Genomic DNA, 23,814 nt, shown 5'->3' on the forward strand with positions numbered 1-23,814 from the left:
AGAGACAAGAAAAATCTCAAATAAACAGTATAACTTTACACCTCAAGAAACTAGAAGAAAAACAAACTAAACCCAAAGTTAGTAGAAGGAAGGAACAAAGTTCAGAATGAAAATAAATGAAATAGAGACTAGAAGACAATAGAACTAAAGAAACTATGAGCTATTTTTTAAAAGATAAAGAAAATATACAAACCTTTAGTTAGACTCACCAAGAAAAAAAATAGATGACTAAAGTAAAAAAATTCAGAAATGAAAGAGATGTTACAGCTGATACCAAAGAAATACAAAGGATCATGAGACTATTGTAAACAATTATATGCCAACTATTTGGACAACTGAGAAAAAAATGAATAAATTCCTAAAAACATACAACGTAAGACTGAATCATAAAGAATCAGAAAATCTGAACAGACTGAATTTTAAGGAGATTTATCAGTAACCAAAAACCTCCCAACAAAGAAAGTCCAGAACCAGATGGCTTCACTAGTAAATTCTACCAAACATTTAAAGAATTAATGCCCATCCTTCTCCAACTCTTCCAATAAATAGAAGAGGAGAGAACACTTACAAACTCATTTTATGAGTTTAATGAGCATTACCTTGATACCAAAATCAGACAAGGACACTATGAGAAAAGAAAATTACAGGCCAACATCCCTGGTGAACACAGATGCAAAAATCTTCAACAAAGTATTAGCAAACTGAATTCAAAACTACATTAAAAAGATCATACCCATGATCAAGTGGGATTTATTATAGGGATATAAAGATAGTTCAACATCTGCAAATCAATCAGTGTGACACGCCATATTAACAACATGAAGGATGAAAATCATATGATCATCTCTATAGAGGCAGTAAAAGCATTTGACAAAATTCAACATCCATTTATGATAAAAACTTTCAAGAAAATGGATATATAGTTAAAATAGGTCAGAATTCATACACATACACATGTGAAAGATCAATTCTAAAATCAAAATGAATTAAAGCACTATAATTATTTTCTGAGATTTGATTGTGTTAGGGATGTGAATCCCTCAGATTTAGCCTTTAAAACAAGTATTCTTACCAATTTTATGGAAATTGTATGAATGTGATATATTTAGGTACATGAAATAGAAGACCAACTCTGCAGTTTAACTTTGTAATAGCATTTTATTTTCCTCACATAACAAGAAGTCTGAAGACAGGGAGTCTAAGCCCCCTTCTATCATTTTTCTCTGTCATCCTCACAGGGAAGCTTTTATCTTCATACTTGTCAAGTCATGGAGGCAAAATGGCATCTCCCTCTTCAGTTATGCAATAGGCTAGAAAAAGAGAAAGCGACAAAGAGAGTGTCTATATTAGAAAATCAAAAATATTTCTATAAGTCTTTAGCAGATCCACACTTTTATGACATTGCCTACCTACTTTTGTTACATGGTCACCATGATTGTAACAGAGTCTGAGAAGGTAAGTATTTTATCTGGAAACATTATCAATGTGAACAAAACAGGGTTCTATCAATAAAGAGGAAATGGAGAATAGCTCATGGGTAGGAAATCAAGAGTGTCTGATGATGCATTGAATTCAAAATTCTATATAATCACAACCAGTATCAATAACTATTCACTTTTGCTATTCTTGAAGGGTTTATTTTTCATAAATAATCACTGTTAATAATGAAATAACATAAATATTTTATATACTTTATTCCTTGCATTATACTTGTGAGAATGAGGTGATTATAGATCATTAATAGCTTTTGTATACTAGAATATTATATATATAACATGGACCATAAAGCCACCATATATATATATATATATATATATATACACACCTCGTTTAAATGGTGGCTTTATGGTCCATGTTATGACTAATATTAATCTCTTTTGGACATCTAAATTCTAAATCATAGGACCTAAATCAAAATTCTAAAAATTTTCTTGGCTAATTACCAATATCTGTTTCAAATAACATTTCCTTAATGCCCACATACTGAGAGTAGAATACTAAATCCTAAATGAACCCTTTAAGTTAAATGTGGAACATTTATTTAAGAAACTCTTGTTTTGTATATCTTTAATAGAATTAACATCTAAAATTTGGTATTTGATAGTTTTTAAGGTATTAAAATTGTTACCTCTTAAGAAACATTTTTTTCTGCAGTTATAAAAATATTTAATTGTATTCTATCTCCCATTAAAATGTAGCTCTTAGGTTCCCTGCTTTTCTTAAAACCAGTCTTTAATGTTGATAATCAAGATGGACAGATTTTTCAATGACATTTAGGTGGCAGAGGAGGAAGGGAGAGTAAAGATGGGATACTTGTTCTAATGTTCTGTCTAAATGTTACTCAAAAGTAAGCACAGTACTTTTTTTCTGAATGCAAATCTAATATTAATTCATATCTAAAGTAATATATTATAGATTTACGCATAATTTCAAATCCTCTGTGAACTTAATTAAAATAATTTTGTCTCATCTTACATATTTTATTGAATAATTTTTTTTCAAATCTAATTCTAGTCCTATTGATTTGATTTATATTTTATAAACAATCACATGCAAGTATAATAAGGTGTTAAATATATCACATGACACATGGGTTTAGATAAAATGTTTTTCTCAATGCTAAAGAAACACGTAGATTATTATATATAAAGACTTTGCCCTTACTTGCTTATAACTAAAGCTTTTATAAAGAATATATAGAAATGAAATTGAGTGAATAACCAAATAAGAATTAAGAAAAAGAAAATTACAAAATGTTTCATATGATACATGCACATATATAGATAAATGCGTATTTTTGATATATGATATATAAATATATGATATTCTAAAGGAAATAAATTGGCAAAATGAAATGATTTAGGTAATTTTGTTTTTTTCTCATACAATTTTTTTTCTAATATAATTTTGTTTTTTGTTTTTATCTCTTAAAGTGTGCTCTATAGGGTAACTCTTCTTCTTTGCTTAGATAAAATCTTGGTTGGTGCCCCATAGCTCTTTTAAATAATAAATCCTCCTGGCATTTTAGTCACTTAAACTATTTCAGTTGTGAAACTAATAGATATAGCCAAAGTAATAATAAAAACTCCACGCTCCATTCAAAATTAAAGCTTCCCCACTCACCTAATCAACCATGCAACAGAAGGCGGGCTTGCAGTATACAGTATGGCTTGTATAGATATTCCTCTATGTACCCAACTTGTCTTTTTCCTTCTCCTCAATGCTAACTTGCACTATTTCTGACCATACTGAGGTTCAAGATGGTGGAGGGAAAAGAAAGGAGGGCACAGGAAAGTCCCTGCATGATGGTACTTTGTGAGATGCCATCATTGCTTTCTTCTTTGACAAGTTTCATAGCTGATTCTTGCTCTTTTTCCCTTGCAGAGAGTTTCAGTTCCTTGTAGGGTTCTTCAGACCATTTACTCCTCTCCTCATTCACTGGTAGGCATCTCTTACCTGCACTTGACTGGGATTTGGGTCTCAGGATTCCATCTCTTCACAGACTCTCTCTGTTGGGATATTATTGCCTTTTAGACAGCTCTTTTGGATGAAGTCCTTTAAGATAACTCCAGGCCAGCCTTCACTCACATATGGGTGGTTCATACTTTCTCCATGTATCTCAGGTCCATTTTCAGTGATAATTTAAGTTACTTTTCAATCAACGCTTTCTTTGCTGTTGTCTCAACTAGTATTTTTCAATGTACACAGATCTGTTTTAATTAATAAAACTGAACGTTCAAAGCATCATTGAGTCATAGTTATTTTGAAATCGTGAATACAGAATATTAAAAATAAACTGATGTGTAGTGAACATATTTATTGATTGTTATAACAATAAGGATTGTTAAGATAGGTCAATATCCTTTTACAGAAGAGAACACAAAGAATCAATTGAGCAAACATTATTGGCCAGGAGTAGAACACAAAAGAGCCTGGGATCTAGAGTCAAGCATATGCGGGTTTGAGTCCTATCTCTGCAATGTATTAATCACAAGAAGTTGACCAAGTTTAATAAAACATGTAATGTCAGTTTCTTTTTTTCATAAAATGGGGATTGTAACAACTCTAGCAATTATATTTTTTGATGATTAAATAAAAATGCAATACATATGGTATATATTGCATAGTAACTCCTTAATAATTGTTAGTTAATCTTGCCTTCTATCACTGGTCAAATTGTTCTGTCTTTTTATTATTATTATTATTATTATTATTATTGTTATTGTTATTACTACTACTACAGCTATGGGTTCTTTGGGTATTTACTTTTTATGATCGCTGAATATAAAATTTACATATTATATGAACATATATATGTATAAATATATTTTGCATTTTTTCAGATCACTAAATTATTACAATGCAATAGTTAACAAGTATATAAACAATGTAGCACTAGAATAGGAAACTTTGTTTTATTATACTACATAAAACAAACTTTAAACTACCCAACTATAACTATACTTTATTTTTCTAGGTAAAGCAAATTAACCAGTAATAATAAGCCCCTACTTCTATGAAATTAATCTTTGGGATTAGTAAACCAAGTAGAGAAACTCTGGTTTCCAATGTAATGGGGGAGAGACAGACCATTAGAAAAAAGTCCTCCATGACACGCTGGGAGAAAACTATAAGAATTCAAATACATACTTAGAAAGCTTCTATAATGCAAATCATGATATTTGGATGTCCATAACTCTTCATCAAAAGTTATTCATGTTGTTAGCCAAATAATAGTCAAGCTATTGTTACATGAAATGGCTGGTATTACACCTGTAGCTACTGTATTTATCCAAAGAGAACATATTAATATTGTTCTCAAGTAGACAGTGTCATTACTTCCTTGTTTGATTATACTCCTCTTATAAATAAGCATTCAAAATTCTGGGTGTAATGAATGCTTAATATGCTTTTGCCATGTGGTTAAAAGTGTTGGGAAGAATTAGGACAAGCATTTGTCCCCTGACCTTATTTTTCTATTCCAACAGATCCAAAACAACACTGAAAGGGTCTACTCTATAACATTTAGATGACAATTTTAGAAAATGTCTCCCTCCAACATCTAAGATTCTAAGATATATTATGTTTAACTAATAATGAAATCTATTTTGGTATGCTTTGTTTGGATCAAAATTATTATGTTGTAGGCCCACTTTATGTAGAAAACAAATATCTTCCCTTCAAAAATGTTAATGTGTTATTCATAATAAGCCAATAATTTATCTCTTCTTATGTATTTAATATATTACATTTAAATACATTTGAAATATATTTATATATATTTCCTATTTCTGTCCACTGAAAAGGCTCAGTAGTAATGGCCCACCGATAGCAATAAACAAGCCAAATTATCTATCTTGGTTTCTAAATATTGTTCCCTAGGGTTCCTTGGAGTTGGGGGTGGGAAGGGAGATTCTAGAGCTGGGGAAGAGAAAGAAGAAGATAAATTTGGAACATATTGTTATATTAGGAAGCAAGGAGTATTCAAATAATCAGAGGGACATATCAAAAGGATAAACAATCTATCTTGAAGGAGCCCATGAAGACCATATCTGGATAATGTGAGCATTAAAATAAAAAAATACATATATTAATAGTAAATTCTAATCCAATAGATTAAATACCAATTTAGGCTTCTCTACTGATACAAACTTTAAAAAACAATATCTAAGATTAAATGTAAAGGCTTGTACATTTACTCATTAGCTTAGTTCATTCAGTAAATTTGTATCATGCAGTTCTAACACCAATGACTTCAAGGAGAATCTGCAAGGTAAAAGCCTTTTGCTGACTACAGATAGTCCAGAACAAATGCCAATAATTTACACAATTATCTCCTTAGACACTGAGCAAATGTCAATATGTTGGAAACTTTCTGAGGGCGAAGAAAACCTTCAAGTATGTATTTCTAATTCCGTGTTGTTACTTTAATGCTATGTCTTTGTCATCTGTTAAAGTTTGCTGCTGTCATTGTTCCCTGACAGAAACTTCCTCTGCCTGAAAAGTCCTTCCCTAGATTTTCACACATGGGATATTTAAATCCTGGCTTAAAAATCACCTCCTAGGAAAGGCCTTTCCATACAACCCACCTAAAGTAGTATCACCCTAATACACCCACCTGTTAACTTTCCATTTCCTTTGTTTTTAAATCAATAGAATATAAATACAGACTAAATAGCAGTTTTAGAATTTTATGTACCATACCCATATCCCCTTAATGTTTAATCCTTTTATTCCTATAAACTACACTGAGAAAATCTTGAAAATTACTAAGTAATATTTGGTATTGTACAGACTCTAGGGATTTGTTAGCTGGCAATCTTCCCTTTATCCTGTGATGAATGTATTTGTTGATTAGTAGCCATATAACTAAAAGAGAAGACACCCTTTCAGAGATATTTGCATTTTATTATCTTGAAAGGATAACTCTCCAAGGCAAAATTATCGGGCAATATGACAAAACATAGGGAAGCATTTCGGAGAGCAGCAAAGACGTTTCTAGCCCTTTAAATCGTATCTCATATGCAAATCTCCCTACCCTGGAAGAAAAACCTATTTGTCTCCAGAGAAAAAAGCTAGAAAGCAAATCTCCATTAGAAAATTTGAACTTCTTTTATTTAGTTTCCTGCTAAAGTGGGAGCTTCCAGGAATGTTTATACATAAACTGGCATTCTTTAAAATATTTTGGGAAAATATAGAAGGAGAAGGAAATGGCGTAGATGATAGAGGCTCTATTCATCCCTCTGATGACCAAATCAAAGTTGTGACAGAAACAAGAACAAACAGCAAGGAAAATCACCTGGGATCCAGATGAACAAGCCATACAATTAAGGAGAGAACTAAGAGATCACTCTGCAATGGCAGAAGGTAGGACAGGGCGAGGACGCAAGGCTGCCTGGTCCAGAGCGGGTGAGTGGGATGGAGCCTATGGCAGCTGCAGATGCCTCTTAAAGGGGCCGTTTCTACAAGCAGACTTTCACGGTGACAAACCAGCTCTCTCTGGGCACCAGTGCTGGGTTGGCTTCACGGAGAGTACCAGGGACCTACAAGGAGACACTGAGTTATTGGAGTGAGGGCTGGAAATGAGGCTTTCTCTCAGACAGAAGCGCTGGGCGGTATCCATTGTTCCTCTGTTGAGCCCTTCCCACTTCCAGTACTTGGAATCAGCGCCGCCAGAGCGACATCATCAAACTCGATAACAGAGGTCACTCTGTCCAGAGGATTCCCTGAAACTCCACTTCCCCCTACTCTCGGTCTCAACCAAACCACATGCAGTGTGTCCTCGCTTAGTCAGGTGTTCCTTGCTGAGCAGCGCCTAGACTCTCACTGGTGGCCGCTGGCCTCAGTTTCTGGTATGCCCTCTTGAGGCAACTATAAGCACAGCATCTGTGGATTGCTTGCTGAATCTTAACTGGTGACCTCAGAGGGGCAGAGGCTTGGGCTAAATTTGGCCTGCAGCTGAACCCCTCTCAGGACTGTGCCACTGAGACAACTACTGCACAAAGCTGCACTGATAAGACCAGGAGACTTAGGAGCTTTGGTTAGTACATAGAAGCAGACACAGAAAAGCAGCCAAAATGGGAAGACGAAGAAGCAGAAACCATATGAGAGAACAGAACAGAGATCCAGGAAAAATGGAGTCAAGTAATCCAATAGATGCAGAGTTCAAAACATTAGTTATAAAGATGCTCGGTGAACTTATGGGAAGTATAGATGAATTCAGTGAGAACTTTAGTAAAGAGATAAAAAATATAAAAATGGAAATGAAAATTATAAAAGTGAACCAGTCAGAAATGAAGAACACATTATCTGAGATGAGAAGTATACTAAATGGAATAAACAGAGTGAATAAAGAAGAGGATTGAATGACCTACATAGAGGATGGGAAAGCTAATTCTATAAAAAGAATTTAAGGAGCCTATGGGACACTATTAAGTGTAAAAATATCTATGTCATAGGGGTACCTGAAGGAAAACAAGATGTCGAAGAGCTATTTGAAGAAATATTGATGGAAAACTTCCCTAACCTGGTGAAGGAAATAGACATACAACTCTAGGAAGCTCAGAGAGTCCTCAAAACCAGGAACCAAAGAGGCCAACAAGAAGACACATCGTAATTAAAATGCCAAAAGTTAAATACAAGGAGAGAATCTTAAATGCAGCAAGAGAAAAGCAGTTAGTTACTTACAAGGGAGCACCCATAAGACTGGCAGCTGATATCTCAAAAGAAACTATGCAGGACAGAAGGGCTTGGCGCAAAATATTTGACTTGATGAAAACCCAGAATCTACAATCAAAAAAACTTTATCCAGCAAAGCTATCATTTGGAGTGGAAGAACAGATAAAGAGCTTCTCAGACAAAAATAAGCTAAAGGAATTTATCATCACCAAGCCAGTATAACAGGAAATGTTTGAGGGACTTTAAGAAGAAAAAACTTTTATCAAAAACATGCATAAAGAGTGTTAATAACTACATTTCTATCAATGAGTACCTCAAATAAAAAAGAATTAAGTGCTTCAACCAAAAGATAGAGCAGCTGAATGCATAAGAAAACAAGACCGCTATATATGATGCCTACAAGAGACTTACTTCCAATTAAAAGACACACACAGACTAAAAGGAAGGGGATGGAAAATGATATTGCCTTGATGGACCTAGAGGGTACTGAGCTGAATGAAATAGGTTGGATAGAGAAAGATAAATATGGCATGATTTTACGTACATGTGCAATCTAAAGAACAAAATAAACAATAACAATAACAAAAGCATAAATAAACTCATAGATACAGAGAATATTTAGAGGGATACTAGATGGGAAAGGAATTGGGGGGACAAAAAAGGGAAAGGGGATTAAGAGGTACAAATGGATAGTTGTAGAATAGACATGGAGATGTAGAGTGTAGCATGGGGAAGATGGTTAATAATGTTGTAATAAATATGTAAGGGGGAAGAAGGGTACTAGATTTAGTGGGGTGATCATTTTGTGAGTTACATGGATCTCTGAAATACAACTGAAAAGGACTGTTCCTCAGCTATACAACTGAAACTGGTATATTATTGTATACCAACTATAATTGGAAAAAAAAAACTCATTGAATTGTACAATGTAAATACAAGCAACTAATTGTCTATTTTATTTCGATAAAGATGGAAAAAAAGAAAAAAAACACTATGGAGACAAACACAATGATATATATATATCAAGAAAATGTAGTATGTTTGTTCTTTTGTGGTCCATAAAATGTTTGAATGTGTCCCTAAATATTGTAGTAATATAATCAAACAGACTAAGTATATCGGATCCTCTACCTCTTCAAATTTGATTTAGAAAAAAAAAATGAAATACCTAGTTATTAAATTAAGAAAATATTTCCTTATTTCTAGTTCTGTCAAGAGACTCTTGAAATATAAATAAAACTTTACATACAACCTAAAGTAGAAAGCAGAATAACATTATATTAAAAATGTGCCCTCGAAAATTTTAAATTTTAGTAAAATGGTAGTCTTCACTATAAAAGACTCTAATATATGCAAATTATTTAAGACTCAAAACTAGATGGAATTTATTTGAATCTATACCATATATAATAGTAACTGACCAATATCATTGTCAATACTAACTGTAGGTAAATTATTCATAATTTTCCTTAAATAACATAAGCAAAATTTATCACATATTTATGTAAAAAATTGAATTGTATCACATTTATTTATAGTATATTTATTTACATTAAATGCACTGTACATTAAACAGGTATTGATTACATTTGTATTAGAAATTTACAATATTAAAGTTGTAGTGGTAGTCTTCTTATATCTGACAGCATTAGGATTAGTGAATTATTCAAGAAAAAGCTTAGAAGATGTATTGGAAAATGATCAGGAGTGATCCTACAAAAATAATATAAGAGAATAATGGGAGCAGTTAATTAGAAGAGCATATATTAAATATTAAGAAGGCTCATGAGAGGAAATAAGCCTATTAGATGCAGTACTGCTCAAGCCAGATGTGGAGAATGTGTTAGAACATTTGGAAACTGAAGCATCACTTGAGGATACTAGACAGAATGATAGAGGCCTGGTCTCTAAGTGTTCATTGCTGACATACTTAAAGCAGTGATGGAATTAATACTTAATGATTAAGGTAACGTGGATCCACAGTGAACGTCATGCTTTATAAGTAAAAATGTACACTGTTTGATTTGACTTGTTTTTTATGAAGCTAGACTAGCTTCATGTTATCCCTTCTTTCTCTTGATGTCCTTATATTTTGGCCTCTAATTTGTGGAGTTCATCTTTCTCCCCTTTGCAAAATCATGATAGCTTTGCTTTTCACTTATCTTATATTGACTTCCTCAACGTCAGGTTTTTTCGGAGATTATAGACAATGGCTTAATTAAGCTCTTGATTCTTTTATTGCCTTAGAACCTAATTGAGAGAAGCTGGATGATTAAAATCCTTTAAAACAATTATATGATTTCCAATTATCCCATAACCCATCTTAAACTACAATTTTCTCTTAAAGAAATTTACCCTCCCTTTTTCAGTTTTAAAATTATTTTCCTTGATAGATAAAATGGTATATAACTGTCTCAAAACTTTAATACCTTCCCAGATGGCAAATTTCTTGCTGTTCTTTGTCTTTTAAAATAAATTTTTAAATTTTGGGTTTACTTAACTATCATCAGTTGATTCTATGCTTAATTTAGAAGATACACTTAACTATTTCATATTCATTGCAGTTATATGTCTCCTTTTTTCCTATCTCTGTATTTCCCTTCATTCAACTTTTGTTTGGACCTCAAACATAAATTATGCTCTCATGACTCAACCTAGAAGTGAGGCTAAGGTATGTCTAGAATGTTATAATATGAGGCAGATAAGATTACTTTCAGCTGATTGTATATAAATTAAAAAATATTTATTCAAGAGGTTTATTTAAGCTGGACTTTCAAAGAATCTCCTACCAGAGCAAATGGTTGGCTTCAAGGGATTTATAAATTACATGAAATGATATGTAATACTTAGACGATATATGTATGTGTGCATTTGTGGTTTGGGGAGAAGGGCACGATCACTAGTATTTGTCATATTCTAAAAGACATCTATGACACTCAAAATGGTTAAAAGCAAACAACAGCACAAAGAATAGTGGTTGAAGGGGTTTGCGAAATTATTAAAATTAGTATGATTAGAATTATATTCTCAATGCCGCCAAATGTTCATCAGCATGTTTTGCTTCTCAATAATCTGAATGAGGAAACATGACAAACCTTTTTTTGAATTTCTTATAATATGCTTTTCCAGAGACTGGAAAACACATCTGACTGTTCCTATTTCAAAACAGAATATGTTTACTTTCTTTCCATAGCTTTCTTTATATCTACAAGATTTTTCACCACTGACCAATATTAAGCCATGATAATATTGTCCCTTTGTGCTTATTTTACTTTCTTGGCATGAAAATTGTTGTCATTTTTAATCAATAACAAAATGATAAAAAAAAGCAAAACAGGCAGGATTAGAATATAGGCAGTAGACATTATATTAAAAATACATGTAGAATATTTCCAATTTATTTTAAAATTTATAGTGGAAAATGGGAAACTGAAGACATATACTAAAGAGAGCTATAAAGGAAAAAAAGAGAAATAAAGATGTACATTTAAAAACCAGAAGGAAAAATAATATGAAAAATTAGAAGTAGTTAGAAAAGAAAGAGACAGTATTTTATAGATAGGATGAATGCATGAAAAATGGTAAGATAGGTCTAAAAGATTTAGAGTCACAAAGTAGAAAGTGACAGCAATCGAATTACTCACTTAAAAAACAAAGTAGGGGATAGATATAGCTACTTGATGGAACAAAATCAAAGTACTTGAATTTTCTAAGTGTTTTTAAAAACTCTGGTAAGGAAGGACTAATTGTATATACAAGGTATAAAAGTATTTGAGTTCAGTAGAATGTGAACTCATGATAAAAGATTGACAGGCACTGAATAAATAAAAGACAAAACAATAAAAATGAAAGATAAGTTCGGATATTGACATTCAGGAAGTATGACTGTATAACACTGCATAAGGAATATATTTCCAGATCCAAATACAATATTATCCTGTTGTATTTTGTGTGCATGTTGAATAAGGTAACAAAAGCATAAAGAGTTCTTACTCAAGATCCATTATCATTTACATAAAATATCATAATGATTTTAAAGTCAAAGAACAAAAATATATTTTCATGCTTTCTTTTCTTGAGCTGGTCAAATTCCTCCACATGTTGTGAATTCCATAGTTAAGATGGAGCAATGATTTAAATGATTTTGCAGTTCTCTTTCCCCACTTTGTATATCCTTCATGGTCCATGAATTTCACACAAAGAGGTGTTTTACAAGGACAAAAGTCATATTGTTCAGAACTTTCTGGCACTAAAATGATCTAATACTCACATTGGTTTAAGTAGTCAAATTTTGCCTGTCCCTAGATCTTTTGCACAGGGCTGGGTGACTAATTGACAGTGCTTCTTGAGAGTAAGTTCCTGAGTTGAAGAGACAGTGAACAATATATGACAAATACTAAATAATATGATAGTTCTATGAAATGGAGAAACACAGTCAATGAATATTAATTCTAGATTAAAATGAAACAATTCTGGCTCTTCCACACTAATATAATTAATTGATAGAAGCCCCAAGATTATGATAACTAAAATATTTGAGACTTTGACGTAAAGAGAATTAGCACTATAATGTAATTGGATAAAATACCAAATGAAATATGCAATTCTGTGCATGTTTTTGGAGGAGTCTAAGCCCCTAAACCTTCCCCTTGCTAAATTCAAGAGGCCTGGTTTCTCAACATTAGGTACTCCTTTGGAATACAGAGATCTTTCCTCTCCTCTCTGCTTAGTAAAAGATGTTGTAAACCAGAGTTCAGTTTTTTTCTCTTCTCAAGTTTCAAAGTGTCCCCACATTTATCTTTGCTTACTCCAGGATATGGGCTTGTATTTCTGGCCACAGGACTAAAGTTGTGCACACCCATAGAGTCACCACACTGGGGCAAGAAACCACTGGATAAACATGGCAAATCCTCCTGGAATATCACTTAGGCAAAGTATAGGAAAAAGTCATATTTTATAACTATATAAATATGAACCCACTACAGAGTAGAATCTGAAATCCAGATGAACTTTTATATGAAAACTAGTGACTTCAAATAAGATTACTCTTGGCTGTATTGGGTGACTATATCGTTTTTAGAGATATTTTAATGAAAAAGTCTTTGAAGCTCTGCATTAAGCTAAATAAATCTGCCTTATAAATATGGATCAGCATGTTTGCATGAATATTGCAGCAGAATTGAGAGGTTTAATAGCTGACAAACAATGGAGTGAGTCAAGTTTATCCTCTACCACCACCATCACCACTACTAACACCTCTCAGATTTTGTCCAGACCCTATCATAAGCTCTTAAAGAATCTGGCTGCTTTCTTAACCTTAGTCTCATGGCTAAGCATAGTTTGTCTTTTGTTCATCAATACATGCTCTTCTGCATTACATTCTCTTAAGACATCAGTATGGGTGTAAAGAGATTATCATTTAATGCTAAAGATAAAAATTTATATTCAGGTGGTGGTCATATAATAATATTTTACACACTATCATTTTGCAAATATCTATTAGGCAGAAGTCTGTTGAGCATTTACATTATGCCAGAGGATGTGCAAGGTGATAAGAATGCAAAGATGAGTGATTAAAAAAAAAAAAATGTCCACCTATTCTTCTGTGGAGGATGGACTTGAAAATGAGGAGGTGAATTATAAGTCATGTTTCTTAAAAGGGTACATGAACATAAAGGAGAGTTTTGTATTGTGTTGGAAGGAGGAAAAAGATTCAGAAAAGGCTTATGAGAGGTGACCCTAGAGGTATGTCTTAGGCATAAACCACAAAGAGAAGGTTGTATTTCAGGCAAAGGGAACTGTGGAAGGTCTAGCGAGCCAAGGAAACCAAGCAATTCAGAATGGCTAAAGCAAAAAAATGTAAGGGAAGTGGGAGATCTAGGCCTGACCTTGAGTAGGACACCTGGGTGAGCTGCCCCAGGTCCCAAACACAATTAGGGATTGGCACAGGTGCTGTACTTCACTGCCTTGATCTGAACATCATTCATTTTTGAAATTTCTTTAATTACATTGCAAGGGGCCTAGAATAGATGCTATAAAGGGGACTCTTTTTATTTATGTTTATCTTGGAAGATCCACATTACCCGGGTTGCTCTGGATTCCAATTCCAGCAGGTATATGGAGAAATATGGGTGGAGAGTTAGGAAGGAGGCAGAGGAGAATCAAAGTAAGATAAAAAGTTGGGACTCTGCTGTGTATTTAATAGGCAGCACTGGTAGATTTTAAGCAGAAAAAAAAAAGGAGAGGTTTCAGAAAGTTCTCTCAGGCAACACAATAGAGGTTTTTGAGGTAAAAGACAGGGATAATATGGGGTGGTGATGTTTACAATCTGAACAAAGATATAAACAATGAGGACATGAATATGTAATGTTCTATAATACTATATTAGACAGAATAATGATCCCTCCCCTCCGAAATAAAAAAAAAAAAATATCCAGATCTTAATCCCTGAAACCTGTGTATATGTTACCTTACATGGCAAAGGGAAATTCAGGTTACAGATGGAAAGAAGACTGCTAATCCGCTGACTTTAAAATAGGGAGATTATCTTGGACTAGCTGGATGGGCTTGATGTAATCACAGGAGTCCTGAAAAGCGGAGGAGGGAGACAGGAGTCAGTGCTGAAGTGATAGAATACAAGCAGGACTTAATCTGCTGTTGCTGGCTTTCAAAATGGAGGAAGGGGCCACAAACCAGAGTTCAGGTGGCCTCTAAGTGCAGGAAAACGCATGGAATAGGATTCTCTCCCAGAGATCCAGAAGGATATAGCCTCTCCTACATCTCAATTTTAGCCCATCAAGACTCATTTAGGACCTTGGCCTCCACAACTGTAGATAATAGATTTGTGTTGTTTAAAACCACCAAGTTTGTGGTAATTTGTTACAGAATAGGAAAAAACATAAATACCCAATTCAACCTTAGCATGAAGAAAGCCCTTGACTGAAAGTTACACTGAACATTAACACTCTCTGCTAAAATGTGGGACAGGTCTTCGTACCTCTGGTCAAGTAGGTCTCACCCTTTATAAAGATTTTTCTTGATGGAGTATACCATGCTTTGGTCTCACTGTCCATGGCTCCTTATTCTTGCTCCTCAAACACCTAGAGATAGCATATTATAGGGATACAATTTTTATGTTTATTGATCAATCAATTGCTGAGTTTCGTGTCCACTTATGTTCAAATGGTTAACTGGAAAATACTCAGTATTAGGTACTTTTAATGTAACATGGCATTAGGAGGAGAATTAGAGTCACACAGACATAGATAAAATCACAACTCTGCCCCTACTTGGTCGTGTGACTTTGCGCAATTTAAAATACCTGAGCCCCAGTTTACTCATCTGTAAAAAGGAATTAGTTATATCCTAGGTCTGGATCCCTAGAATCATCTTGAGATAAGGATCGTATACAAGTGATTTATTAAGGAAACATTTCCAGGAAAACACACAAATTATTTGAGTAAACAGGACAAGGAAGGAAGTTATTTCAGGCAAAATTCTAGCATCAGCATGATCCTGAAGGGGAGTCTTAGGGTATAAATTACATCTCAGATGTTCTTACTACTAGAGGCAATATCTATTGCCTCTAGTAGTAAGAACTACTTTTATACTCTGTAGGGCAGTCCTTGGGGAAGGGTGTCCTGGTAGGAAAGTAAACTCTTAGATGGTTCTCTCTGGCTCTCTGTGCCTAGAGGCAAAGCGATTCCAGGAGCCCTTGGGCAGTCTTCTAAAGACACTCTTCCATAGAGAGTCTCCGGGACTGGTTGTGAGAAATAAAAGAAAATAGAAGCTGGAGGAAGGGCACCCAGACCCAATCAAAGAAATCAAGAGAATGAGATGGAGTCTGCCACAAGCATCCACCTCATAGAATTCTTCTAAAACTTGAATACACTCATGCTTTTCTTTCTTTAGCTTTTAAGATTCCTAAACTGTTTTTCTTTTGGAATAGCATGCAATATCTAGTGCCATGTTCTGCACATAGAGTGCTCAGCAATGAAATAATTCTTTCTTGACACAGGCATCAAACTCAGAAAGGGTAAAGGAGACAAAGTAAAAACAAATGAAATGTGAAGAATACCAGAATAGAAAGTAACCAAATAAGTCTGAAACTAGCGTTTCAAAATGATTGTAAAAGTACTAGAAATTTGAACTACTTATACTTACGACTATTTGCTTTTATCTCTGAAAAGTTAGGCAAAGTCAACCAACAAATTATATATTTGATGACAATAAATCTTATATGAAATACTGTTTTCCCCCCTCAGGAAATAATCTAAGTCCCCAGATACATGTAATTTTTTCCTTATAGAAAATATCTCCATCTTCTCCTTTGTTACTCTCTGTTCCTATACTGATAATTAACACCTTCATTTTGATTGCACTTCACAGTTTTAAAGTGCATTCACATTTAAGTGCATTTACAGTGCATTCAAATTTTACATGATCCGTACACAACCTTTTACAATATTACCCTCTTTTTACAAATGTAGGTAAAAACTCTGGTTTAAGTAACTTAGTCAAGGCTGCACAGCTAAAGGCAGGATGCCAACTTCTGACTCTCAGAATAGGGTTCTACATGATCCCTTTAAAATGTCCAGTCAGGAGAGAGAAATCAAACCATAACTGGAACAAGAAAATTTTAATATAAAGAATTATTAGCTAGTAAAAGGGGAATCACTACTAAGAGAGAAGAAGAGATCACCGAATACAGGAATAGCAAACACTACGTCTAGGGCTGTGGGAGAATATCTAAGGAAGAAACAACTTAGAAGATCCTCTCACTCCCATCCCTGCTATCTACCCTGCAATGCCAGAGAAACAAGCCTCATTGGAGATAATGTGGCTCTGGCCCCTTTGATGATCAACAAATTTGTTTTAGTAACACAGACTGAGTTGGTGAGGAAACCACCAGCTGGAGTGCCAGTGAAACTTGCTAGGAAGCTTACCCACTGGGGATGCCAGCAAGCCTTACTGGGAAGCTGCATTCTAAGGAACTGACCAAACTTACTGGAGGGTGTGAAACACTGTTTTCTCGCGCACGACTAGCCAGAAAGCCACCCACTGACCACCACACCATAGAAGAAGAAAACAAAGAAGACAAGCCCCTTTTTTATGCAGTGTCCCTCCAGCACCTTTTACTGACAAGTCTTAACATTGTGCCAACCGACAACAAAGAAATGTTTTAAGCTCTGGCTCTAATATCACAATTAAGGGCGAAGAAGATGAATTAGGAGCTGAGAAGCAGTAAATTAGCTAACGCATACCTCAATGACTGTCCTGGATTCTCAAGGGTAAAATACTTTATGCCAAACTCCTGCTCCATTTGTTTTCTTTTTTCCTAATTACCCCTACAATAAAATGCAGACCGAAACTTTGGAGTATTATGTACTGATTGTTGGCATGACACATGGCAAGTAGATGGGGAGAGAGACAATGCAATGCTTGAGACCAGGTCTGGAATCAAAACCGTTAGGTTTGAATATTAGCTTCACCAATTGACTAATTTTGCCTTGCAAAAGTTAATCTCTATGCCTCAGTTTCGTTATCTTTAAAGGAAGATAATAAAAGTACCTACTTTATTAAGATGTCAGGAGAAACAAATTAATGTATGTAAAGCCTACAGGACATCTGGCATGTAGTTAGAATTTGATAAAAATTAGTGTGCTAGTTTGTAATTGATGTTTAAAAATACATATTCAGTTCATTACCAGTTTCGATTTAGGATTGTGTCTGATAATGCTGAAACCTAACTTCTTTGGGTGAGATTGGGCTATGCTACAAAAAGTCTTGCTCACTCCTGGGCACTGCTTGTCGCTCTGGTTTCATATCCTGGCACTGCCCCTGGCTCACTAACCAATCCTTATCAGGTGCATCCAATTCACTGGGGATTCATTTTCTCAACTGAAGAGACACATGGTTATTCAACAAATTATCTTTCTTTAAAATCTCTTCCAGTTCTTACTAAATTTGATCTCCCTTTTCCTCAAATAATGAGTTATACTTGAGAAGGAAAAAAGGAAATTACCGTTTTGAGTGCCTTCCTAAGTCAGGCAAGCACTTTACATGCATTACCTGATTCCACCCTCATTATAGGCCTATCAGATGAGTGCTTTTAACTCTATTTAACGAATAAGGAAACAGCCTCAGAAAGGTTAAACAATTTACTCAAGGTCATACTCTTGGTAAATAGCATAGTCTGAATTCATACCCGGCCTTTCTGTTTGGGTCGACTAAACATTTTTAACTGCACCGCTTGCCTCCCACACTATCTTCATCTCAGACATCAGGAATTCTAATTGCTCAGTGCTTTTCATGTTTTGCTTTAAAGAGATGAGTGGGTGTGCGACTTTTTTTTTTTTGGTCTTAAATGTATCCTTTGAAAGTAAAGCAAACGAAATTCATTTACCAGTTGTAGGAATTTTTTAAATCACTCCTTACAGTTTACACGAAATTTGCGGTTGAGTGAAAATCAGCAGCCCTCCTGCATCCTTGAGCCCCTGTCCTCACCTCTCCGTCCTGACTGCAAAGTTGGTGAAGGGAAAGGAGCCTGGTGATGGGCCGGCGAGCTGAGTTCCAGCCCCGATTCTGCCGCTATGTTCACCTTCGGAGGCTTCTTTTCCTTCTCTGCAGCAGGAGGTTGTCGGGCCGGGTCAATTTAAGGTTTCTTCCCAAGCTATAAGCCCGAGTCACTGAGGGCTTTTCTGGGCGAGGGCGTGCCCCTGCCGTCTCGGCTGCAGTTCGCGCGTTAAACTGTACACTTCTCCGAGGCTGCAACCTTACTTCACCCCGCAGCCCCTTCCTTTCCGCCGCACCTAACCAGGAAGCGCGAAGCCCCTTCCCCTCGCTCCTGGAAATTGCCTTTCACCAGACAACTCCTCCCACGCGGAGTTCACGTCCCGGCGCGACGCGTGGGCTGGGCCCGCCCCGGGGAAGGCGAGGCTGCTTCGCCCTCCCCGGTGTCGGGGGTGCGGGGCCTGCAGTTCTCTAACTTTCCGCTCCTCTGAGGGGAATTCTGAGAACTCTGCCACGAGTCTGACTGAAAACATGAAGAGACGAAGTCTCTAACAGTGAGCTGCTGCGCCTCTCCCGGCTCCCAGCGCCGAGGCTTCTCCCGCAATGCCATAGCGGGCCCCACAGTCAGCTTTCTCTCAGCAGGGTACCGCGCCAGGGGGCCGGCGGCGCTCCAGCCGTAGCACTCAAGTCCAGGTCTCGCTAGCTCTGCCCTAGCCCAGCCCGTCCTGGGGGAGCCAGGACGTCCTCTCAGCGCCGCAGCCTAGCACAGCGCTCGGCCTCTAGGAGGCTGAAGAAAGGTCCGCACTCGGCTCGCATCCCTGCCCGCCGGCCTCCCAACTCCCGGCCTGGGCTCCCCTCCTTTCCCGCTCCCGCCTCCTCTTGCAGGCTGCCAGGCGGGCCCAGCCTGCCTCTCTCTCTCCGCCTTCACTACCGGGTCAAGCTGCGGTGGGAGGGAGCGGAGACAGCGGCGAAGCGGCCCCCAACCCGGCGTGGGCGCGCCCCTCCTCCCCTCAGCTGCTCCCTCCTCCTCTGCCGTCTCCCCTCCTGCCAGTACTGTACAACTAGTACAGACACACACACAACCACACACACGCACACGCAGAGTATAGCTGCCACTGCAGCTGCCATGGATGTCAGCTAACACCACACAGGCGCGCGCGCCTCTCCTCCCCTCTGCAGAATTATTTTCCCAGCATCCTACCCTCCTTCCCCACCCCCACCCCACCCGCTCACCAGCTCGGCTACTGCTCGCTCAGGCTGCCGTCGCCGCCGTCACCACCACCATAGCTCTCCTTTGCTGCGGGGCCACAGCTTTGAGTGTCATTCAAGGGACAGCACAGCCTCACCCAAGCTCTCCTACCTCTGCCCAGCCGTCCCTCTCATCCTCCCCCTTCCTCGTCCACACTCCATCCAAAGAAGAGGGAAAGCATCGAACAGAGGGGAAGGAAGGCAAAGTCTGCTGTTCTCACCTCTTGGCCCCCTTGCTCCTCCATCCTCACTCTCTCACCGCCAAACCCTCTACCCCAAAGGAACCCCTCAGAAGCTGAGGCGACTAGCCCCACTGCCATGTCCAAAAGCTTGAAAAAGAAAAGCCACTGGACTAGCAAAGTCCATGAGAGTGTCATTGGCAGGAACCCGGAGGGCCAGCTGGGCTTTGAACTGAAGGGGGGCGCCGAGAATGGACAATTCCCCTACCTGGGGGAGGTGAAGCCCGGCAAGGTGGCCTATGAGAGCGGAAGCAAGTTGGTGTCGGAGGAGCTGCTGCTGGAGGTGAACGAGACCCCCGTGGCGGGGCTAACCATCAGGGACGTGCTGGCTGTGATCAAACACTGCAAGGACCCCCTCCGGCTCAAGTGTGTCAAGCAAGGTGAGCGCAGCGGCTTGTTCCGGGCTTTGCCAGGAAGCTGGACCGCTCGAAGCGCGGGGCAATGGAAGGGTGGGCTCGCTGTGGAAGGGGGTGTGTTGCACAGTGGTGGGGTGAAGTCGAGAGTACCGGCAAAGCAAGTGAGATGTGCTGAGGATCCGAACAAGGGGCTAAATGGAAGGGAGGGCGGATTGTGCTGTGGCATGCAACTTTGTTTGCGCAGTTATACCCTCCCCTTTGGAAGGTGCTCGGCCTTGTGTGACCTCAGAGGTGCGGACGAGCTCCCGGGGCAAAATGAATGTGCGTCAGTGGCATCGCCCGCAGTAGATGAAGAGCTTTCAGGGATGGATGGAAGCATGGAAGGAAGGAAGGAAGGAAGGAAAGAAAAAAAAAAGAGGGAGAAAGGGAAGGAAGAACTTGAGGGTGCAGCGGCATCACCAGCAGGGCGGAGAGGAGCAGAAGGTGGCGGGGCGAGCGAACTACGGCCCCCCTCCCCGCCACCCTGTTTGGGGAGCTGGACCATAGATGCCGTGATCCGCAATCCTCCCCTAGGGATCCCTGAGCCAATAGTTGACGAAGAAGGGAAGGGACCCAGTGCTTTGAGCGCTTTGACTAGTCTTCTTTAACTTTTTCCCCGCTTCACTCCTCTGTCCCCCCTCCCCCGCCCACGGTCGTGTCATGTGGGCACCGCGCGTCACGTGCGCACTGACTAACCCGGGCGCTCACCCGGAGCTGGTCCGCCGGAGCAGGCTCTGGAAGAAGGCGGGGCACTAGGAGCGGATTTTAGTGTTGGTAGTTCGGAAGGAGAGAAATGGTCACCTGGATGAATTGCTCTACTCAGGGGTTGCCCTCTTTGAGTGTTAGTTCTCTGTGATTGAACTCTCATCTGGCTTCTGATTAGGAGTGGGAGTCCTGTTTCTTAGGAGTTGGATGGAAAAGCTCAGGCCACCTAAATGAGAGCTTCATTTGAAGGTTGCGATGGGCACCTAGGGAAACTGAGATCTTGCAGAACTCTATTTACTTGAAAGAAAATTATGGCCCTGAAGGAGGGAAGAGTGCGGTAAAAAAAGTTTCTTGGAAAGAGGACAACTTTAACGAAAGTAATGTATCTTTGTTTTTCACACGCGATTGCATATGTTGATAGCTCACAGGCACATTTCATGTGCAATATGTGTGTATGTACATATTCTTATAAATTAAAGGTTTGTTGGTGGTGTTACATTATTTGTCCTGCCTCAAAGATGGAATCGAGCAGGTCATTGCCTGTGTTTTGAATAACCACTTAATCTTACTCCATGAAGCTATCACGAAGGATTTAGGGAAATGTTCTCTATGAAACCAGTTTTAAAAGCAAACAAATGAAAAAGATGTCTCAGGCAAAATTTCTTAAATGTGAATTGGCATACAAATAAACGTTTTCTTTTGGGGATTCTTGAGTATTAACAGCTGATGACTTGAGATAGGCTAATGTAAACATTGACTTGGAGGTCAACATTGCTCAATATGAAGGATATGAGTTAGGAAGGCAAATAGAGTATTTTGGTATTTTTCAAGATGACATACCTGAGGCTCAAATAGCGATTCATATTAACCTATTTGATGTCATGATACTGTCTTATAGCAATAGATATAAATGTAAAGTTCTGATTTGAGTCCAAGAACTCCACTACACAATTAATGACCATGGTTTTGTTGGCAATGAGTTTGGTATTTGTAATGAAAAGTGGCTACAAAAGTTAATATATTGTTAATTGGACGAATGATGGTATCCTAATGAGGGAGATGATTGCCCTATTATAGTTCACAATGATGAACTATTTTACACATTTTAATGTTGTATTCATTCTGAGCACTACCTTTTGAAATGGACCTTGGCAAACCGTAACTCTAAGCAAGAATATGTCTAGAAAAGAAAGAGGGGGAGATTATTAGATGTCGTAGATATCGCCTATTAATTCAGTGGAAAGACTTGGGAAAGTGAGGGCATGAAAGCTGTCATTAAATACTGAAAAGCTATTAAGTACTAAAAAGAATTATGACTATCCTGTGACATTCCACAAGACAAAACTAAGACGAATCTATGGAAATTTTTAAAGGATGAAGCATCTTTATCTTCACGAAGATGAGCTTTCTAACAGAGCTTTCCAAAGTCTGTTAGAAATTTTGAATTCATGAGACCCCCATCGTTGTGGGTGTTGATGAAGAGGCCAAAATGACCATATGCCATGGATTCCTATGTAAGATGGGGACCTGGACTAGATGTCATTTAAATCCTGCCATAATTCCATCCAAAGCAGTCTCTGACCACTCAACTTCTGTGTTATGTTTTATTTGAAAGTTTATTGCTTTTAGAACTCATGGAATATATGCATATAAAGCGATATTTTAGAGGAAAAGCTCTGCTCTTTTCATTCTTTTAACTCTCAGTTCCGGGCTCAGTTCTGGGGTCGTTGAAGATTGATGCTGGTGATGATGTTCACAGAGCCCCCACAAGAGCTTGATTCACCTCCTGAATCACTATTGACCAAAAAAGAAAATAATTGCTTATTTTTTAGCTTTAGCGGAAAATATAATCCTCTTGTATATTCTTCTAAATGTAATGATTCATGTATACTATTCTCTTGTTGAAATCATCCTTTCTCTTGTCAAATAATAGATAATTTTGTTCATCATCATAAGCAAAGTGAAAATTTCAGAACCTTAAATATAGTCCCTGTGTGTCACTTGCTAAAAAAATATGTAGAAACTTTTGGCTCAATAGTTTTATTTCTAGAGAGCCAATAAACTAGCATAGCTAAAAAAACTTAAACATGGTTTTTTTAGCAGTTGCATTTTTTAAAATATTGAGATAATTTGATTTTTGAATATTCTTTTAAACATTGAGTATTATACAGAAGCTACATACAAAATTAAACTAAGGAAGATTTTTCAAAGAAAAGGAGATGTTTATACTAATAATATTGATTTAAAAGTGCATCAGATAAAATTACATTCTTTACTCAATTTTTATTTACTAGTTTGGCTAATATTACATTGTCATAATTTTAAATTATATTTTTAAAAGAAGGTGAACTGCTTAGATTTTAAGGTAGACAAAATAGATATATCAGTTTTTCTACATTAAATGTCTGTAAAACCATTTTTAAAAGCCATTTAATTAAATTCAGAGGATTCCATTTTTAATTTAAGCTGCTTATAATCCAGAGTGATGAGTCATCTAAAAATACCATTTATTGCACATCCAATTATTTTTATGAACT

The 23,814-nt window shown here is 37.3% G+C and overlaps 1 protein-coding gene and 1 long non-coding RNA gene across 7 annotated transcripts in view; one reads left to right on the top strand and one right to left on the bottom strand.

Moving 5' to 3' along the window:
- Positions 1-1,138: 1,138 nt before the first annotated feature.
- Positions 1,139-19,990, bottom strand: LOC120591723 (uncharacterized). 5 transcript variants are annotated; one of them, XR_005649965.1, is made up of 6 exons: positions 18,685-19,757; positions 15,176-15,278; positions 14,653-14,765; positions 6,800-7,043; positions 3,124-3,509; positions 1,139-1,310 (listed from the first exon to the last, which is right to left on the bottom strand). It is a non-coding gene; the product is annotated as an uncharacterized LOC120591723 (long non-coding RNA). The 5 variants fall into 5 exon arrangements; XR_005649963.1 differs by lacking the exon at positions 1,139-1,310 and adding an exon at positions 19,924-19,990 and having other exon boundaries at positions 2,886-3,509; positions 18,685-18,801; XR_005649961.1 differs by lacking the exon at positions 1,139-1,310 and having other exon boundaries at positions 2,886-3,509.
- Positions 19,991-19,999: 9 nt separating this feature from the next.
- The window catches only part of MAGI2 (membrane associated guanylate kinase, WW and PDZ domain containing 2), a 1,217,785-nt gene continuing 1,213,970 nt past the window's right edge, over positions 20,000-23,814 (top strand). The window contains exon 1 of one of the 2 annotated variants that reach the window (XM_039849352.1): positions 20,000-20,557. In XM_039849352.1, the coding sequence (XP_039705286.1) occupies positions 20,257-20,557 (301 nt within the window). In that variant the 5' untranslated portion in view covers positions 20,000-20,256. The remainder of the gene's footprint in view (positions 20,558-23,814) is intronic. The other variant, XM_039849353.1, reaches the window with a different exon arrangement.

This window comes from Pteropus medius, unplaced genomic scaffold, assembly GCF_902729225.1.
Source record: "Pteropus medius unplaced genomic scaffold, Ma_sr-lr_union100, whole genome shotgun sequence".
Classification (NCBI taxonomy): Eukaryota; Metazoa; Chordata; class Mammalia; order Chiroptera; family Pteropodidae; genus Pteropus; species Pteropus medius.